The sequence below is a fragment of the Pseudophryne corroboree genome, chromosome 4 (assembly GCF_028390025.1).
Source record: "Pseudophryne corroboree isolate aPseCor3 chromosome 4, aPseCor3.hap2, whole genome shotgun sequence".
Lineage (NCBI taxonomy): Eukaryota > Metazoa > Chordata > Amphibia > Anura > Myobatrachidae > Pseudophryne > Pseudophryne corroboree.
In genome coordinates this window covers 714,733,404-714,749,275 of record NC_086447.1, presented here as the reverse complement: position 1 = coordinate 714,749,275, position 15,872 = coordinate 714,733,404, and the positions used below count along the sequence as shown (strand labels likewise).

Sequence of the window (15,872 nt, the reverse complement as noted above, 5' to 3'; positions counted from 1 at the left end):
CTGTGAGAAGATGCCCCCTCACCGAGGACCCGGCGGGCTTCCCCCCAAGAGAGGGAGCCAGTGTTAACTGCAATTCGTAAATTGTATCTTCAACAGGTGGTGGTCAAGGGTCCCCTCCTTCAACAAGAGGGTGTTATTATTCGACCATGTTATAATCCCGAAAACAGACGGTTCGGTTAGACCCATATTGAATTAAAATCCCTGAACATATACCTGAAAAGGTTCAGGTTCAAGATGGAATCGCTAAGAGCGGTCATTGCATGCCTGAAATGAATCGGGACATAAGGGATGCATACCTTCGTGTCCCCATTTATCCACCTCATCAGGCGTACCTCAGAATTGCGGTACGGGATTGTCATTACCAATTTCACCAAGGTAATGGCGGATATGATGGTGCTCCTGCGGAAGCAAGGTGTCACTATTATCACATACTTGGATGATCTCCTCATAAAAGCGAGATCAAGAGAGCAGTTGCTGGACAGCGTATCACCTTCTCTGGAAGTGAAACGGCAACACGACTGGATTCTATATATTCCAAAGTCGCAGTTGGTTCCTACAGCTCATCTGCCTCGCCTAGGCATGATCCTAGACACAGACCAGAAGAGGGTTTATCTCCCAATAGAGAGACACATAGACTCATGACACTGGTCAGGAATCCATTGAAAACCAAAACAGGTGTCAGTGCATCACTGCACTCGAGTCCTGGGAAGGATGATGGCATCATATGAGGCCATCCCCTTCGGCTGGTTCCATGCAAGGACAATGGAACTTAATGGACAAGTGGTCCGGATCACATCTTCAGATGCATCGGTTAATCCCCCTATCCCCCAGGGCCAGGGTGTCTCTCCTGTGGTGGCTGCGGAGTGCTCACCTTCTCGAGGGCCGCAGATTCGGCATTCAGGACTGGGTCCAGGTGACCACGGATGAAGTCAAGCGGAGTTCCTGCTTCGCGACCAACCGGTTCTGATCCAGTCAGACCGCAGGGGCTCATGTAAACCGCCAGGGCGGCACAAGGAGCAGGGTGGCGAGGGTAGAAGCCACCAGAATTCTTCGCTGGGCGGAGAATCAAGTAAGCGCACTGTCAGCAGTGTTCATTCCGGGAGTGGACACGACCTCCACCCGGGAAAGTGGTGACTTCATCAGGAAGTCTTCACGCAGTTTTGCAAATTGATGGAAACTGCCTCAGGTGGACTACATGGCGTCCCACCTTAATAAAAAGATAAAAATGGTTTTACGCTGGGTCAAGGGACTCTCAGGCGATAGCTGTGGTCGCACTAGTAACACCGTGGGTGTTCCAGTCGGTCTATATATTCCCTCCTCTTCCTCTCAGACCCAAGGGCTGAGAATTGTAATAAACGGAGGAGTGTGAACAATATTCTTTGCTCCAGATTGGCCAAGAAGGACTCGGTACCCGGAACTGCAAGAAATGCTCTCAGAGGACCCATGGCCTCTGCCTCTCAGTCAGGACATGTTGCAACAGGGACCCTGTCTGATCCAAGACTTACTGCGGCTGCGTTGGACGGCATGGCGGTTGAACGCCGGATCCTAGCGGAAAAGGGCATTCCGGATGCAGTTATTCCTACGCTGATAAAGGCTAGGAAAGACGTGACAGCAAGACTTTTTCACTGTATATGGCGAAAATAGGTTGCTTGGTGTGTGGCCGGGAAGGCCCTACAGAGGAATTCCAGGGGGGTCGATTCCTGCACTTCCTACAGTCAGGAGTGACTATGGGCCTAAAATTAGGATCCATAAAGGCCAAGATTTCGGCCCTATCCCTTTTTCTCTCAAAAAGAACTGGCTTCACTGCCTGAAGTTCGGACGTTGTTACAGGGGTGCTGCATATTCAGCCCCTTTTGTGCCTCCAGTGGCACCTTGGGATCTTAACGTGTGTTGGATTCCTAAAATCCCACTGGTTTGAGCCACTTAAGACCGTGGAGCTAAAATATCTCACGTGGAAAGTGGTCATGCTTTTGGCCTTAGCTTGGACTAGGCGTGTGTCAGAATTGGCGGCTTTGTCATGTAAAAGCCCATATCTGATCTTCCATATGGAAAGGGCAGAATGGAGGACTCGTCCCCAATTTCTCCCTAAGGTGGTATCATCGTTTCATTTGAACCAACCTATTGTGGTGCCTGTGGCTACTAGGGACTTGGAGGATTCCAAGTTGCTGGACGTAGTCCGGGCCCTGAAACTTTATGTTTCCAGGACGGCTAGAGTCAGAAAAACTGACTCGCTATTTATCCTGCATGCACCCAACAAGCTGGGTGCTCCTGCTTCAAAGCAGACTATTGCTCGCTGGATCTGTAGCACCATTCAGCTTGCACATTCTGCGGCTGGACTGCCACATCCTAAATCAGTAAAATCCCATTCCACGAGGAAGGTGGGCTCTTCTTGGGCGGCTGCCCGAGGGGTCTCGGCTTTACAACTTTGCCGAGCTGCTACTTGGTCGGGTTCAAACACTTTTGCAAAATTCTACAAGTTTGATACCCTGGCTGAGGAGGACCTTGAGTTTGCTCATTCGGTGCTGCAGAATCATCCGCACTCTCCCGCCCGTTTGGGAGCTTTGGTATAATCCCCATGGTCCTTACGGAGTACCCAGCATCCACTAGGACGTCAGAGAAAATAAGAATTTACTCACCGGTAATTCTATTTCTCGTAGTCCGTAGTGGATGCTGGGAGCCCGTCCCAAGTGCGGACTCTCTGCAATACATGTATATAGTTATTGCTTAACTAAAGGGTTATTGTATGAGCCATCTGTTGAGAGAGGCTCAGTTATTGTTCATACTGTTAACTGGGTATAGTTATCACGAGTTGTACAGTGTGATTGGTGTGGCTGGTATGAGTCTTACCCTGGATTCCAAATCCTTTCCTAGTTATGTCAGCTCTTCCGGGCACAGTTTCCCTAACTGAGGTCTGGAGGAGGGGCATAGAGGGAGGAGCCAGTGCACACCAGATATAGTACCTAATCTTTCTTTTAAGAGTGCCCAGTCTCCTGCGGAGCCCGTCTATACCCCATGGTCCTTACGGAGTACCCAGCATCCACTACGGACTACGAGAAATAGAATTACCGGTGAGTAAATTCTTATTTTATTGAGTAGATTTTGACTTTTGCTATTTATTTGCTTTATCTATGCATTTCATATATTTGTTATTAATATCAATGTGCTGTTATTGTGCTAATCCTATAGCACCTCACTCCTGTGGGGTGATGGGTGTACTGATCTTGTCCCCTTTTGTATCACAAGTAGGGGTGAGGGGAGGTGATGGTCTCTTATATATTGCTATAGTGATTGTGACAGGCTTGATGGTGTTGTCCTACACTGCTGCGTTGTATTTACATGAATTCTCCTGGGTGTACTTGTTTTTAATCTTTTTAATGTCTATTATTGACTATCTGCACGCTTCTTTTGGAGCCTGATTCACTATATATTTATTCCCTTCTGTCTCCTTCATAATAGCTGCCGGGAGCCGCGGTTGGAGCGACGGCCGCGTCCGGTTGCTTAGCAACGACGCAACGTCATCAGTGGAAGCCGTTGATGGAGCCCCGGAGCGCGCACACCGCACACCGCCGGCGTCCGGAAGCAGATGGAGGGAGACCTTACACGTGGAGTCTATTTAGGTAAGTACACTGGTGGTTGTCAGTTTGTTTGTTTTTGTTCTTTTCACAGTTTTGAGCACCTTGAAAAAAACGCCTGTAAGGCGTTGAAACGTCGGTATTATGCTCATTTTGATGTACTGATTGCACTTTGATTTATAAAAGCTGCTTTTTAAAAAATCCGTGAAGTGCCGCCTGGTCCCTGATTGGGGGAGATAACTGGTTGATCCTTACCAAGGGACTGCATTGTGTGTATATATATATATCTATATATATATATATATATATATATATAAATATATATATAATGTCAACAATAAGGAGAGCGCACCAATGAATAATAATAAAAAGTAACAATTTACTCATGTAAATATCCACGTACATGTAGGTTAAGGTTAATGCACTTAGCCACTCTCTCCGATAACTGCCGCCACGGGATAATCCTTCGGTCAGCGGGGTATTATTCACGGAGATACCGTCTGCTCTGTATCAGGCGGAAGACAAGTCTCGTCTGCAAATGTAAGCCACGCCCAACGCGTTTCGTCACTTAGGGACTTCGTCAGCTCCTTTTTTTTATTTAAAAATTGTTACTTTTTATTATTATTCATTTATGCGCTCTCCTTATTTTTGACATTATCTAGAAACCCGTGGCTCCTGGCAGGAGTGGATGAGCAGGCACTACATGTGTTAACCAAATAAACTCTGGATATACCACAGTGTGCGCGGACTAGAACTCTATAATATATATATATATATATATATATATATATATATATAACAAGGGTTGGGGACGGCGGCACTCAGGAATAAAGACACAACCACAGCCAGCAGTTTTCAGCCAACGTTTCAAAGCATGTGCTTTTTCGTCAGGGCAATAACGAAAAAGCACATGCTTTGAAACGTTGGCTGAAAACTGCTGGCTGTGGTTGTGTCTTTATTCCTGAGTGCCGCCGTTCCCAACCCTTGTTACATTAACAGTGTGAGCTGTACTTCACGGAAGGCAACGGGGACAGTATATCAAGTAACAGTGAGTGCCGGACTTTTTGCAGACTGTATATATATATATATATATATATATATATATAATTTTCTTCATGCTTCAACAAACAAACTTACATAGTTGACTTCTATTTTATTCTTATTGTACTGTTTTGCCTGCTATAGTTTATCTGCTATAGGTGAGCTTACGCTGCCACCTGCTGGTACTACTATAAAATTGTTTGAAATCACACAGTCACAGTTATCTATTATTACTGTGTCCCAGTTTATCCAATACTGGTGAGCCTATACCGCCATCTGCTGGTAATACTGAACAACTGTTATACTGTCATTTATTTGTGTTGTGCTCCAATCCAACCAATATAGGTGGGGGTGCACTGCCACCTACTGATATTGCTGACTAACAGTTGTGTTCAAATTTCTCCGACACAAGTGGACTTATGCTGCCACCTAATGGTAATACCACATATCTATTTGGAATCACGTATATTGTTACTTATGTTTGTTAGGTAGCTAACCTCTACTACATTCTTCTTGTACTGTATGGTCTGATCTATTATAATTTATCTGCTATAGGTGAGCTTTTGCTGCCACCCACTAGTAAATCATATAGTACTTCACAGTCCTTTTGACATAGGTGAGCTTCTGCTGCCACCTACTGGTAAAATTGAATAATTGCCTAAAATCATATATACTGTTAATGTCACTTATTACTACTGTGTTCCAATCCATTCAATATAGGTGAGCTTACACCGCCATCTGCTGGTATTATTGAACAACTACTCAGTTTCATTTATATTTTAGTACTAGGTGCTTCTTCGCGCCCTACGGGCGCTCTTCACACCGTCGAAAGGGGCTACGCCCCCTTAACCCCTGCACGCCTTGCTGCGGTTCAATATTTGTATGAGTGGATAGAGGGGATAGAGAGACGCAGGGCGGCAGGGAGGGGATAGAGAGACGCAGGGCCGTAGGGAGGGGATAGAGAGACGCAGGGCGGTAGGGAGGCGATATATAGAGATGCGGGGCGGTAGGGAGGGGATAGAAAGACGCGGGGCGGTATGGAGGGGATAGAGAGACGCGGGTCGGCAGGGAGGGGATAGAGAGACGCGGGGCGGTAGGGAGGGGATAGAGAGACCCGGGGCGATAGGGAGGAGATACAGAGAGGCGGGGCGGCTGGGAGGGGATAGAGAGACGCGGGGCGGTAGGGAGGGGATACAGAGACGCGGGGCGGTAGGAGGGGATACAGAGACACGGGGCGGTAGGGAGGTGATGCAGAGACGCAGAGCGGTAGGGAGGGGATACTGAGACGCGGGCGGTAGGGAGGGGATACAGAGGCATAGGGAGGAGGGGATAGAGAGACGCGGGGCGGTAGGGAGGGGATAGAGAGACGCGGGGCGGTAGGGAGGGGATAGAGAGACGCGGGGCGGTAGGGAGGGGATAGAGAGACGCGGGGCGGTAGGGAGGGGATAGAGAGACGCGGGGTGGTAGGGAGGGGATATAGAGACGCGGGTCGGCAGGGAGGGTCCCCAGTGAGGAAGCTGATGAAGAGAGGGGTAAAGTAGTGGAGGGGGAGGGCACCAGAAGAGGAGACTTGTGTAAAGTGGTGACCAGACATAGATACAGTGGGTAGGATGGCCGGAGGGACTCACCGTTGGGGCTGTGGGCGGCTGCTGCAGGCTGGTAAACAGTACAGTGTCCAGAGGCCGAAAAGGGGGCGTGGCCTTCTGTGAAAGGGGCGTGGCCTTGCGGTCTGTTCTCTCTCGCTCCGGGGGTGTTTCCAGCTTGCCTGTAGATGCTGGCAGCCCCCGGAGACTGGAGTGTGTGTGCCGGCTGTGTGACAGGAGGAGAGTGCTGCAGGAGATGACGTCACTGCAGCACTCGCCTCCTGTCACAGCAGGAGAGCTGACAGCGGGATGTGTGCGGAGGAGGCGGCGGGTCTGTGTACACGGCGCAGGGAGGGCTATGAGAGCCTTCTCCTGCGCCACCCGTCCCTCCTAATGTCTATGCCGGGGGCGGCATCAGCCGTTGTTGTTGGGCCGGCGCCGCTGCCGGGGAATCAGAGCTGCTGATGGGTGGGGGGAGGGGAGAGAGAGACATGGACAGCAGGAGCAGAGACTTGCTGACTCCGCCCACCACTGTGACTCCACCCAGCGTTGCGGGCACAGAGTCACAGATTTAGACAAATATATAGGAGATGCCCCCCAACAGTAATAGTAGCGTCCTTATACGTAATGCCACCCCTGTAGTAGTAGCATCCTTATACATAATGTGCCCCCAGTAGTAGTACCGTCCTTATACATAATGCCCCCCCAGTAGTAGTAGCATCCTTACATGTAATGCCCTCCCAGTAGTAGTAGCACCGTCCTTATACATAATGCCCCCCAGAAGTAATAGAGTCCTTATACATAATGCCCCCCCCCAGTAGTAGCGTCCTTATATGTAATGCCCCCCAGTATTAGTAGCCTCCTTATACGTAATGTCCCCCTATAGTAGTAGCGTCCTTATACGTAATGCCCCCCCATAGTAGTAGCGTCCTTATACGTAATGCCCCCCCTATAGTAGTAGCGTCCTTATATGTAATGCCCCCCCATAGTAGTAGCGTCCTTATACGTAATGCCCCCCTATAGTAGTAGCGTCCTTATACGTAATGCCCCCCCTATAGTAGTAGCGTCCTTATACGTAATGCCCCCAGTGGCGGATCCAGGGGGGGGGCACTCGGGCCCGTGCCCCCCCTGTCATTTGTGGCAGTGTTTTACTTTTTTTTTAATTGGCCTCAGCTCTGCTGCAATCTCCCCGTAATAGAGCCAGCGGGCACTAGGGCACGAGTTCCAGCGCAAGCGTCCCGGCGGTCAGAGCCGGATTACGGAAGGGGGGCTCTGAGGGTAAGTACACCGAACCCCCATCTGAAAGGGAGCCCTGCCACCCGCCACGGATCGGATTTCTATTACCGACCCGTGGCGTAGTGCTGTGCTCCCGACCGACTGCCGTCGTATTCACACGGTCAGCCGCCAGCGCTGCACTGCACCTCCTCCTGCCTCGTAACCAATGCAACCCGGCACCCACACACGGTGTGAACACGTCACGTCACACTGTGCGCTGCCGCTCTCTCCTCCTGTACCGCGCCGCACGCTGCCGCTCTCTCCTCCTGTGCCTGCTGTTTATGAGCACCGTTAGGACTGGAGTCACAAACGCTCACTCCTGTCCTAGGATGCCAGCCAGTGGGGCAAAGCCACAAGGTATTTGCTAAGTAAATGTGGGAGGGGAGGGGGGGCTGCAAGTTTGTCAGGGAATCCTTCATTGTTTCTTTCCTGACACAAAGTTATGTTCCTGTATCTCCCCCTCAGCACCCTCACCCTCCCTGTCTCTCCCCCTCAGCATCCTCACCCTCCCTGTCTCTCCCCCTCAGCACCCTCACCCACCCTGTCTCTCCCCTCAGCACCCTCACCCTCCCTGTCTCTCCCCCTCAGCACCCTCACCCTCCCTGTCTCACCCCTCAGCACCCTCATCCTCCCTGTCTCTCCACCTCAGCATCCTCACCTTCCCTGTCTCTCCCCCTCAGCACCCTCACCCTCCCTGTCTCTACCCCTCAGCACCCTCACCCTCCCTGTCTCACCCCTCAGCACCCTCACCCTCCCTGTCTCTCCCCCTCAGCATCCTCACCCTTCCTGTCTCTCCCCCTCAGCACCCTCACCCTCCCTGTCTCTCCCCCTCAGCACCCTCACCCTCCCTGTCTCACCCCTCACCCTCCCTGTCTCTCCCCCTCAGCACCCTCACCCTCCCTGTCTCTCCCCCTCAGCACCCTCACCCTCCCTGTCTCACCCCTCAGCACCCTCATCCTCCCTGTCTCTCCCCCTCAGCACCCTCACCCTCCCTGTCTCTCCCCCTCAGCATCCTCACCCTCCCTGTCTCTCCCCCTCAGCATCCTCACCCTCCCTGTCTCTCCCCCTCAGCATCCTCACCCTCCCTTTCTCTCCCCCTCAGCACCCTCACCCTCCCTGTCTCTCCCCCTCAGCACCCTCACCCTCCCTGTCTCTCCCCCTCAGCACCCTCACCCACCCTGTCTCTCCCCTCAGCACCCTCACCCTCCCTGTCTCTCCCCCTCAGCATCCTCACCCTCCCTGTCTCTCCCCCTCAGCACCCTCCCCCTCCCTTTCTCTTCCCCTCAGCACCCTCCCCCACCCTGTCTCTCCCCCTTTTTATGTGTATGTGGTATATTATGCAAGATGACAATACACATTTTTTTGTATAAAAAAAAAATGAAAACTTTTTTTTTTTTTTGCAACCTGTGCCCCTTTCCCTCCCCACTTATATGTGTGTCATAGGGGCCCACATCACACTGACTTATATGTCACCCTCTCTCTGTCACCTACTGCCAGTCATCCTCTCCCTGTCACCCACTGCCAGTCTCCGTGTCACCCACTGCCAGTCTCCCAGGCATCCACTGCTAGTCACTCTATACCCAGTCACATTCTCCCACTCACCCTCTCTCCCACTGCCAGTCACTCTCCATCAACCACTAGCTGTCACCAACTGACAGTCACTCTCCCTGTCACCTACTGCAAATCGCTCTCTCTCACACACTCTCCCTGTCCTGTGAGGCCACACCCCTTGTAGTGGGGGGACACCCCTTTTCTGGGAGTGCATGCGCTGCAGTCGCACGCAAATGTACTTGCCCCTTCCATGGTGCCCCCCCTGTCATTTTCTTCTGGATCCGCCCCTGAATGCCCCCCCTATATTAGTAGCGTCCTTGCATGTAATGGCCCCCCCAGCAGTGGCGTCCATAAAGTGCGCACACACAGACATACCTCACACACACACAATTCACACATATATACAAACACACACACCCCACCATATATACACACACACACACCCACCCACCCACACACACACACACCCCACTATACACATACACACACACACACACACACACACACACACACACACACACCCACTATATACACACCCGCACACACATTTCTCTCTCACCCTCCACTTACCAAGTCTGGCTGGCCGTCACTGCAATGCTGATTCCACCACTGTGCAGCTGTCTGGTCCCGTGTAGCTCCGCCCCTCTATTCCATGTAGCTCCGCCCCCTCATGATGCCGTAGCTCCGCCCCCTTTTCGGGACCCGCGCTGTACAGCACACAGCCCGCTGTCACAGGTGATTGGGGGGGGGGGGGGGGAGAGGACAGGCACAGCAGCCGGCAGCTAGTGGCCATCCTCACCTCCTATACTGTAAGGTAGGGTCTTGCACCTGACTGCTGCTGGCGCTGGGTATGGAGTAGCTCCCTGCAGCAGATGCAGTTGACTCCGCCCAGCTCTGTGACTCCGCCCAGCGTTACGAGCACAGAGTCACAGATTAAGGCAAATATATAGGAGATTGTGTTCCACTCTTCCCGATATAGTTGTGTGTACCCAGATTCTTTGACATAGGCGAGCTTATGCTGCCATCTACTGGCGAAACTGAATAATAACTAAGGCTCACAAATATTGGCCCTCATTCCGAGTTGTTCGCTCGGTATTTTTCATCGCATCGCAGTGAAAATCCGCTTAGTACGCATGCGCAATGTTCGCACTGCGACTGCGCCAAGTAACTTTACTATGAAGAAAGTAATTTTACTCACGGCTTTTTCATCGCTCCGGCGATCGTAATGTGATTGACAGGAAATGGGTGTTACTGGGCGGAAACACGGCGTTTCAGGGGCGTGTGGCTGAAAACGCTACCGTTTCCGGAAAAAACGCAGGAGTGGCCGGGGAAACGGTGGGAGTGCCTGGGCGAACGCTGGGTGTGTTTGTGACGTCAACCAGGAACGACAAGCACTGAAATGATCGCACAGGCAGAGTAAGTCTGAAGCTACTCTGAAACTGCTAAGTAGTTAGTAATCGCAATATTGCGAATACATCGGTCGCAATTTTAAGAAGCTAAGATTCACTCCCAGTAGGCGGCGGCTTAGCGTGTGTAACTCTGCTAAATTCGCCTTGCGACCGATCAACTCGGAATGAGGGCCATTGTCATTTATTATTACTGTGTTTTAGGGATTCCACCCCCCCCCCCCCACCCCCCCGCCCACCCCCATACAAAAGGTAACAATGTAGTTAAATTTTTGACTACTCCGTTTCTCTCTGGTTCCATTTGATTTCATCATACCATTTATGGGGTGTTAAATTTCTTCTATAATGTGAAAGAAAAAAAGGAGGAGAATTCCTCTTTTATTTTCTTATCCCTTACCATCATTACTGTTTAATAGGTGATGGTTTCCTGTGAAACCTGCTCTAGCTCTCTCACTTGTAATAATAACCCTTGTCCCCCCGCATTTGATGGATACATTTTTAATCTCATCTGCGTCTATTTGTTCATCAATTGCCTCTCCTGCCAGTGACAATATGGCACATGGTAAGAATAAACAGGGAAATGTTTCCCCACCACTGACACAATTCACCTCTGCTGCAAATGAGGATAGTCAACCTCTAAGCCAGTCTGACCCTACTACCCATTTGTCTCAAACTGCAAAGGAGATCTTATTAGTTCTCATGCCACATATTACAAAAAGCTAGATGAATTTAAAATATTGTTTCAATCTACTATCAAAGAGGTCGCCTCTAATACTTCTAGGATAGCCGACCTTGAACAACGAGTCAGTGATATCGAAGACTCAATGTTGTCTATGCAATCCACTACCGACTCATCTGTACCGATGATTCGAGAGCTACAAGATAAATTAGATGACCTGGATAACTGGGTTTCATTGGGATTCCAGATGCGGTTAAATCTACCTCCCTAAGTGATTATATTACTTCTAAACTAGCACTGGCCTTAGCTATTCCTGAATCGGTGGAGTTTCCCCAAGTGGAGAGAGTGCATAGGGTTGGAGTGGAGAGGCAAAGTGCTAACTCTCGCCCTAGACCAGTGATTGCACATTATTTTTATTTCAGAACTAAAGAAATGGGACAGGAAAATGGATCAACAGATTATTGACGTTACCCGCATACTTATTTTTTAAGATTTTTCAGCTGCGGTTGCACAGAAGCGCAGATCATTTTCTACCGTTTGCAAATTCCTTGCAGACTCCCAGCTAAACTGCAGGTTTCTGACAATGGTCGCACTCTAATTTTTGATGATCCGGAAGATGCGCAAAAACACTTTTTGCCTCTGTCTTACTTCCTCTGGAAAGTCAATGTCACCTACAACACGTTCCCCTAATCGTTGATAATGCCGCAAATGTATAATGATTAACTGATCTGCTAAATATGATATCTCTTATAAATAGATGGGAATATTTGAAGGGCCTGCCCTTATATATATATATATATATATATTTTTTTTTTTTTATATATATATTTTTCTGTGTTATGATGGTACTTTACCCTCCTTTATTTACATTACTATAATATGGAGAAGAGAGAATACTTACCGATCTTGTATTAACACAATGGTTAATTTTCTCTTGATTGTTTCGTATTTCTTATTTATATTTAAGATTTGCCTGGCCGACTCTCTGACTCTCCAGTCAGAGTCTGCCATGTCCTTTTGGTTGGAAAATTTAGAAAAGTGACGTTGAAACGTCATTCTTTTTCCACTGTTTTTTGTCTGTACTGTATTGTATTACTGAATATTTTCCTTATGTCTGTGTCAGTGCTGGGTGCTTTGTCCAGGGGGTTGTCCCTCACTCGCTGGGATGGGGGTGATCTCACCTTACTAATTTTTTTCCATTCAATGCTATCTATCTAAAAACTGGTGTGAGATAATGGCATGTCGTCAAGTTACCCATCCATTTTCCTCACCACCAAATTCTCTTAAGTTCCTATCCTGGAATACTGGGGGTCTCAATACTCATATTAAACATTGTAAAATCCTTACTCATCTAAAACGTTTATATAACGATCAGTGGTGCAAGTATGCGGGTACGCTCTGGTACGGAGTACCCATAAGAATTTGGCAGCGGGTACTCAGTACCACCTGCCACACACTTTACCATCACCACAATTATAATGTGCCACAAAGCAACAAGACCATGGTGCTTGGCAGCATGACGGCTCCTCCCACTTTGTCAGGGTTACTGGGAGTGCGACAGTGGCTGTATTATCCTGTTATAATGGAGGCATTACTATATATTGTTATTAAATTGGGGGCATTACTATATATTTCTATTATACTGGAGGTATCACTATGTAATTCTATTATACTGGAGGCATTTCTATATATGTTTAGCCTTGCCTCAGGATTAAAAAAAAAATGGCTGTCGTGTGGCCACGCCGCAAGTGTCATGTAGCCACTCCCACTAGCAGTATGTGGCCACGCCCCCTCATAACACACGCCCCCGCCCATTTTTCTGCACTCAGTACCACTAAGAAAATATTTCTACTTGCACCACTGATAACGATATTATGTTTTTACAGGAAACTCACTGGAAAGCTGGGGATGGCTCCTCTCTCCGTGCCTCATGGTTCTCTGAATGTATCTCGGCTCCATATATATGCAAATCTAGAGGAGTGGCCATTCTTATTGCTTGATGCCTCTACTACACAATCTTGGATACTGTTGTTGATCCAGAAGGTAGATTTGTTTTGGTTGACATTAAGATCAGAGACACGCCTTATACTCTCCTGAACGTGTATGCCCCTAATAACCAAGTATCAGACTTTCTCAACAATATCTCTTTAAAATGTTAGCTCATCGTGTTACCTTCCCACTTATACTAGGAGGTGATTTTAATGCTATTAAGGACCCAGTCTTAGATAAATCCCCTATCCCACCTAACCCGTACTACCGAACTTGGGCTATTTTAAATAATTTTATGATACAAAATCATTTGGCTGATGTGTGAAGGTTATTTCATCCATCTGATAAATCCTTTACCTTTTATTCTGGAGTCCATCGCTCATTCTCATGCATAGACTATTTCTTGGTATCTGACACGTTAGTCCAGACAGTATCATCGGCTGATATAGGTGATCTAATCATCTCTAACCATTCACCCATTACCCTATCTATACGTCAATCACCGATTGGGCCCCTACATAAAACTTGGAGATTCCCCTCATACTTATTTCAGTCTGATGAATTTAAATCTTACCTTAAAAAACATTGGTTTTGACTACGTCGACAATAAAATTGAACATTGGCGAGACCCAATTTTGTTCTGGGAAGCTTCTAAGACAGTAATGCGGGGACACATTATATCCTACATAGCCAATCGTAACACAATTCTCAAGGAGCAATATAATACTCTATCTGAAACAGTACAAGTAAGATTCTCAGAATATATATCTGACTCCTGCGAGTAATTTTACACTGTATACCTAAGCTAAGAGTCTACTCAATTACTTTCTCCTCTCTCAAGCTCAATTGCGACTTGACTATACAAAAAATTGTTACTACAGATGGGGTAGTCGAACAGGCCATCTCTTAGCCTCTTTGACTAAGACCTGGCGCCATAAAAATCATATTGTCTCTATAAAAATGAGCGATCGACTCTCGTGTTTGACTAATACTTCTGACATCTCTTCTGTTTTTCATAAATTTTATTCTGATCTTTATTCGGCTCCACCATCAGACCAGCCATTAATGGACGAATTACTTAGGAAAGCTAACTTACCTTGTCTCACGACGGATCAGCGTAAATTTCTGGATGCAGAAATTTCTGATCAAGAGATATACGTTGCAATGTCATCTCTTAAAACATGTAAGACTCCTGGGCCAGTCGGCTTTTCAGGCGAATATTTAAAAATTTTGCAACTGGATGTTACTCCTACGTTATTAGAATTATATAGTACCATATATAAACATTGCCCACGATATCCAAGAAATGTTTCCAAAATATATTTTATTGAGGTTTAGAACAAACAGTAATATGCAGTATAAAGAGAGAAGACATAGCCGTATATAGTAGAGAAGAAGCATACTGTCAAACAAATATGAAACAGTGATGGCATAGTCTTGAATTATAGCCCAAATTTTCCATTTTCTAACATAAAACACAGATATTAGAAAGTAGACCATTGTAGAGCATAATAAAAGGAATAAAATAAAAAATAAACTTCTAAAGGTCGGTAATAGGTCTGATATAATAATAGGAATTTGAACATATAGAGGCGTCCATCTATGTGGGGGACGCATAACATAAACAATAAACAAATAGAAAAAAACAGTGCCTGCCAAGGTCAGGGGACCGTCAACCCATCCATGGAGAAATCATCAAAGCAAGAATAAATGTAGAAGATGGAGTTCTAAGAAGATATAAGGAGGGAATGGAGAAGAACAAGAGGAGAAGGAAGAAGAAGAGAAAGGAAGGAAGAAAGCATAAGGTAGTGGAAATTTATGAGAGGGAGGCAGGAGGTCTATGATTAAAGAGTTGGTGACAGTACCATGTAGTACAATGAAAGCTTTGTTGGATAGCAAGTTTTGTAGAAGTGGGTAACTTATGGATAAACTTTCCCCAGCATTGAAATAATGCGGGAGTCAGAATCTCCTTGTTAAGAGACGTCTCTAGCCAGTCCATTGTAAATAGAAATAGTAATCTAGAGGTAGCCATGGGTGAGGTGGGAAGGGTGTCATGTATCCATTGCTGAAGTATGGATTTCCTTCCCACGGCTGAAAGAAGTATCACTAGTTTTTTATCTTGAGAAGGAATGTTTGGCTGGTCAAGTAGATGTCCAAAGACCGCCCAAGAGGCAGTACATTGGAAGTTTATACCTAATTCAGAGGAACTATATGTCTGTAGCTCACTCCATAATGTTTGTATGTGGGAGCAGTGCCAGAAGCAGTGCATAATATCAGCTACTGGTGCAGAGAACTTAATGCATGCCGCCGAGTCAGAAAGGACCATTAGATGACTCCGATTTGGAGATACAGTATGTAAGCCCTGTGCAAAATCTTGTACGACATTTCCTGATAAATACTTGCTGGAATAAGCTTCAGAGATTTTGTAAAACTGTCCATCACTGCATCCGGGGACATAGAAGGGATCTGAGAGGACCATTTTTGTAGTTGAGCAAGGTCAAAAGTGGGTATGATGTCTGTGCGTATTCAGGCATAAATTCTCGAGATGGAGTACGTGCAAGAGTGTAAAAGCATGTCTAAAGGGTTAAGAAAGTCTGGCTTATATAGTTGTGATAGAACCGAATGTAGATAGTGGGAGGCCTGGAAATAATAGAATTCGTGAAGGGGGATAATGTTATATTTATCTATGGCTTCAGTGAAAGTAAGCGGCTTATTCAGAGAATTGAAAAGATTGCAAATGTGTGTGATCCCCGCGGCACGCCAAATATTGAAAGGG

The 15,872-nt window shown here is 47.4% G+C and overlaps 1 protein-coding gene across 5 annotated transcripts in view; it reads left to right on the top strand.

Annotated features, from left to right (window-relative positions):
* Positions 1-15,872, top strand: part of LOC134910212 (interferon-induced, double-stranded RNA-activated protein kinase-like) — a 354,989-nt gene that overhangs the window by 306,850 nt on the left and 32,267 nt on the right. For 3 of the 5 annotated variants that reach the window (XM_063917987.1, XM_063917986.1, XM_063917988.1), the window contains exons 20-21: positions 3,457-3,617; positions 12,994-13,150. The exons of 1 other annotated variant lie outside the window; for it this stretch is intronic. In XM_063917987.1, coding sequence (XP_063774057.1) covers positions 3,457-3,617; positions 12,994-13,150 — 318 coding nt within the window. The remainder of the gene's footprint in view (positions 1-3,456; positions 3,618-12,993; positions 13,151-15,872) is intronic. One more of the 5 variants, XM_063917991.1, reaches the window with a different exon arrangement.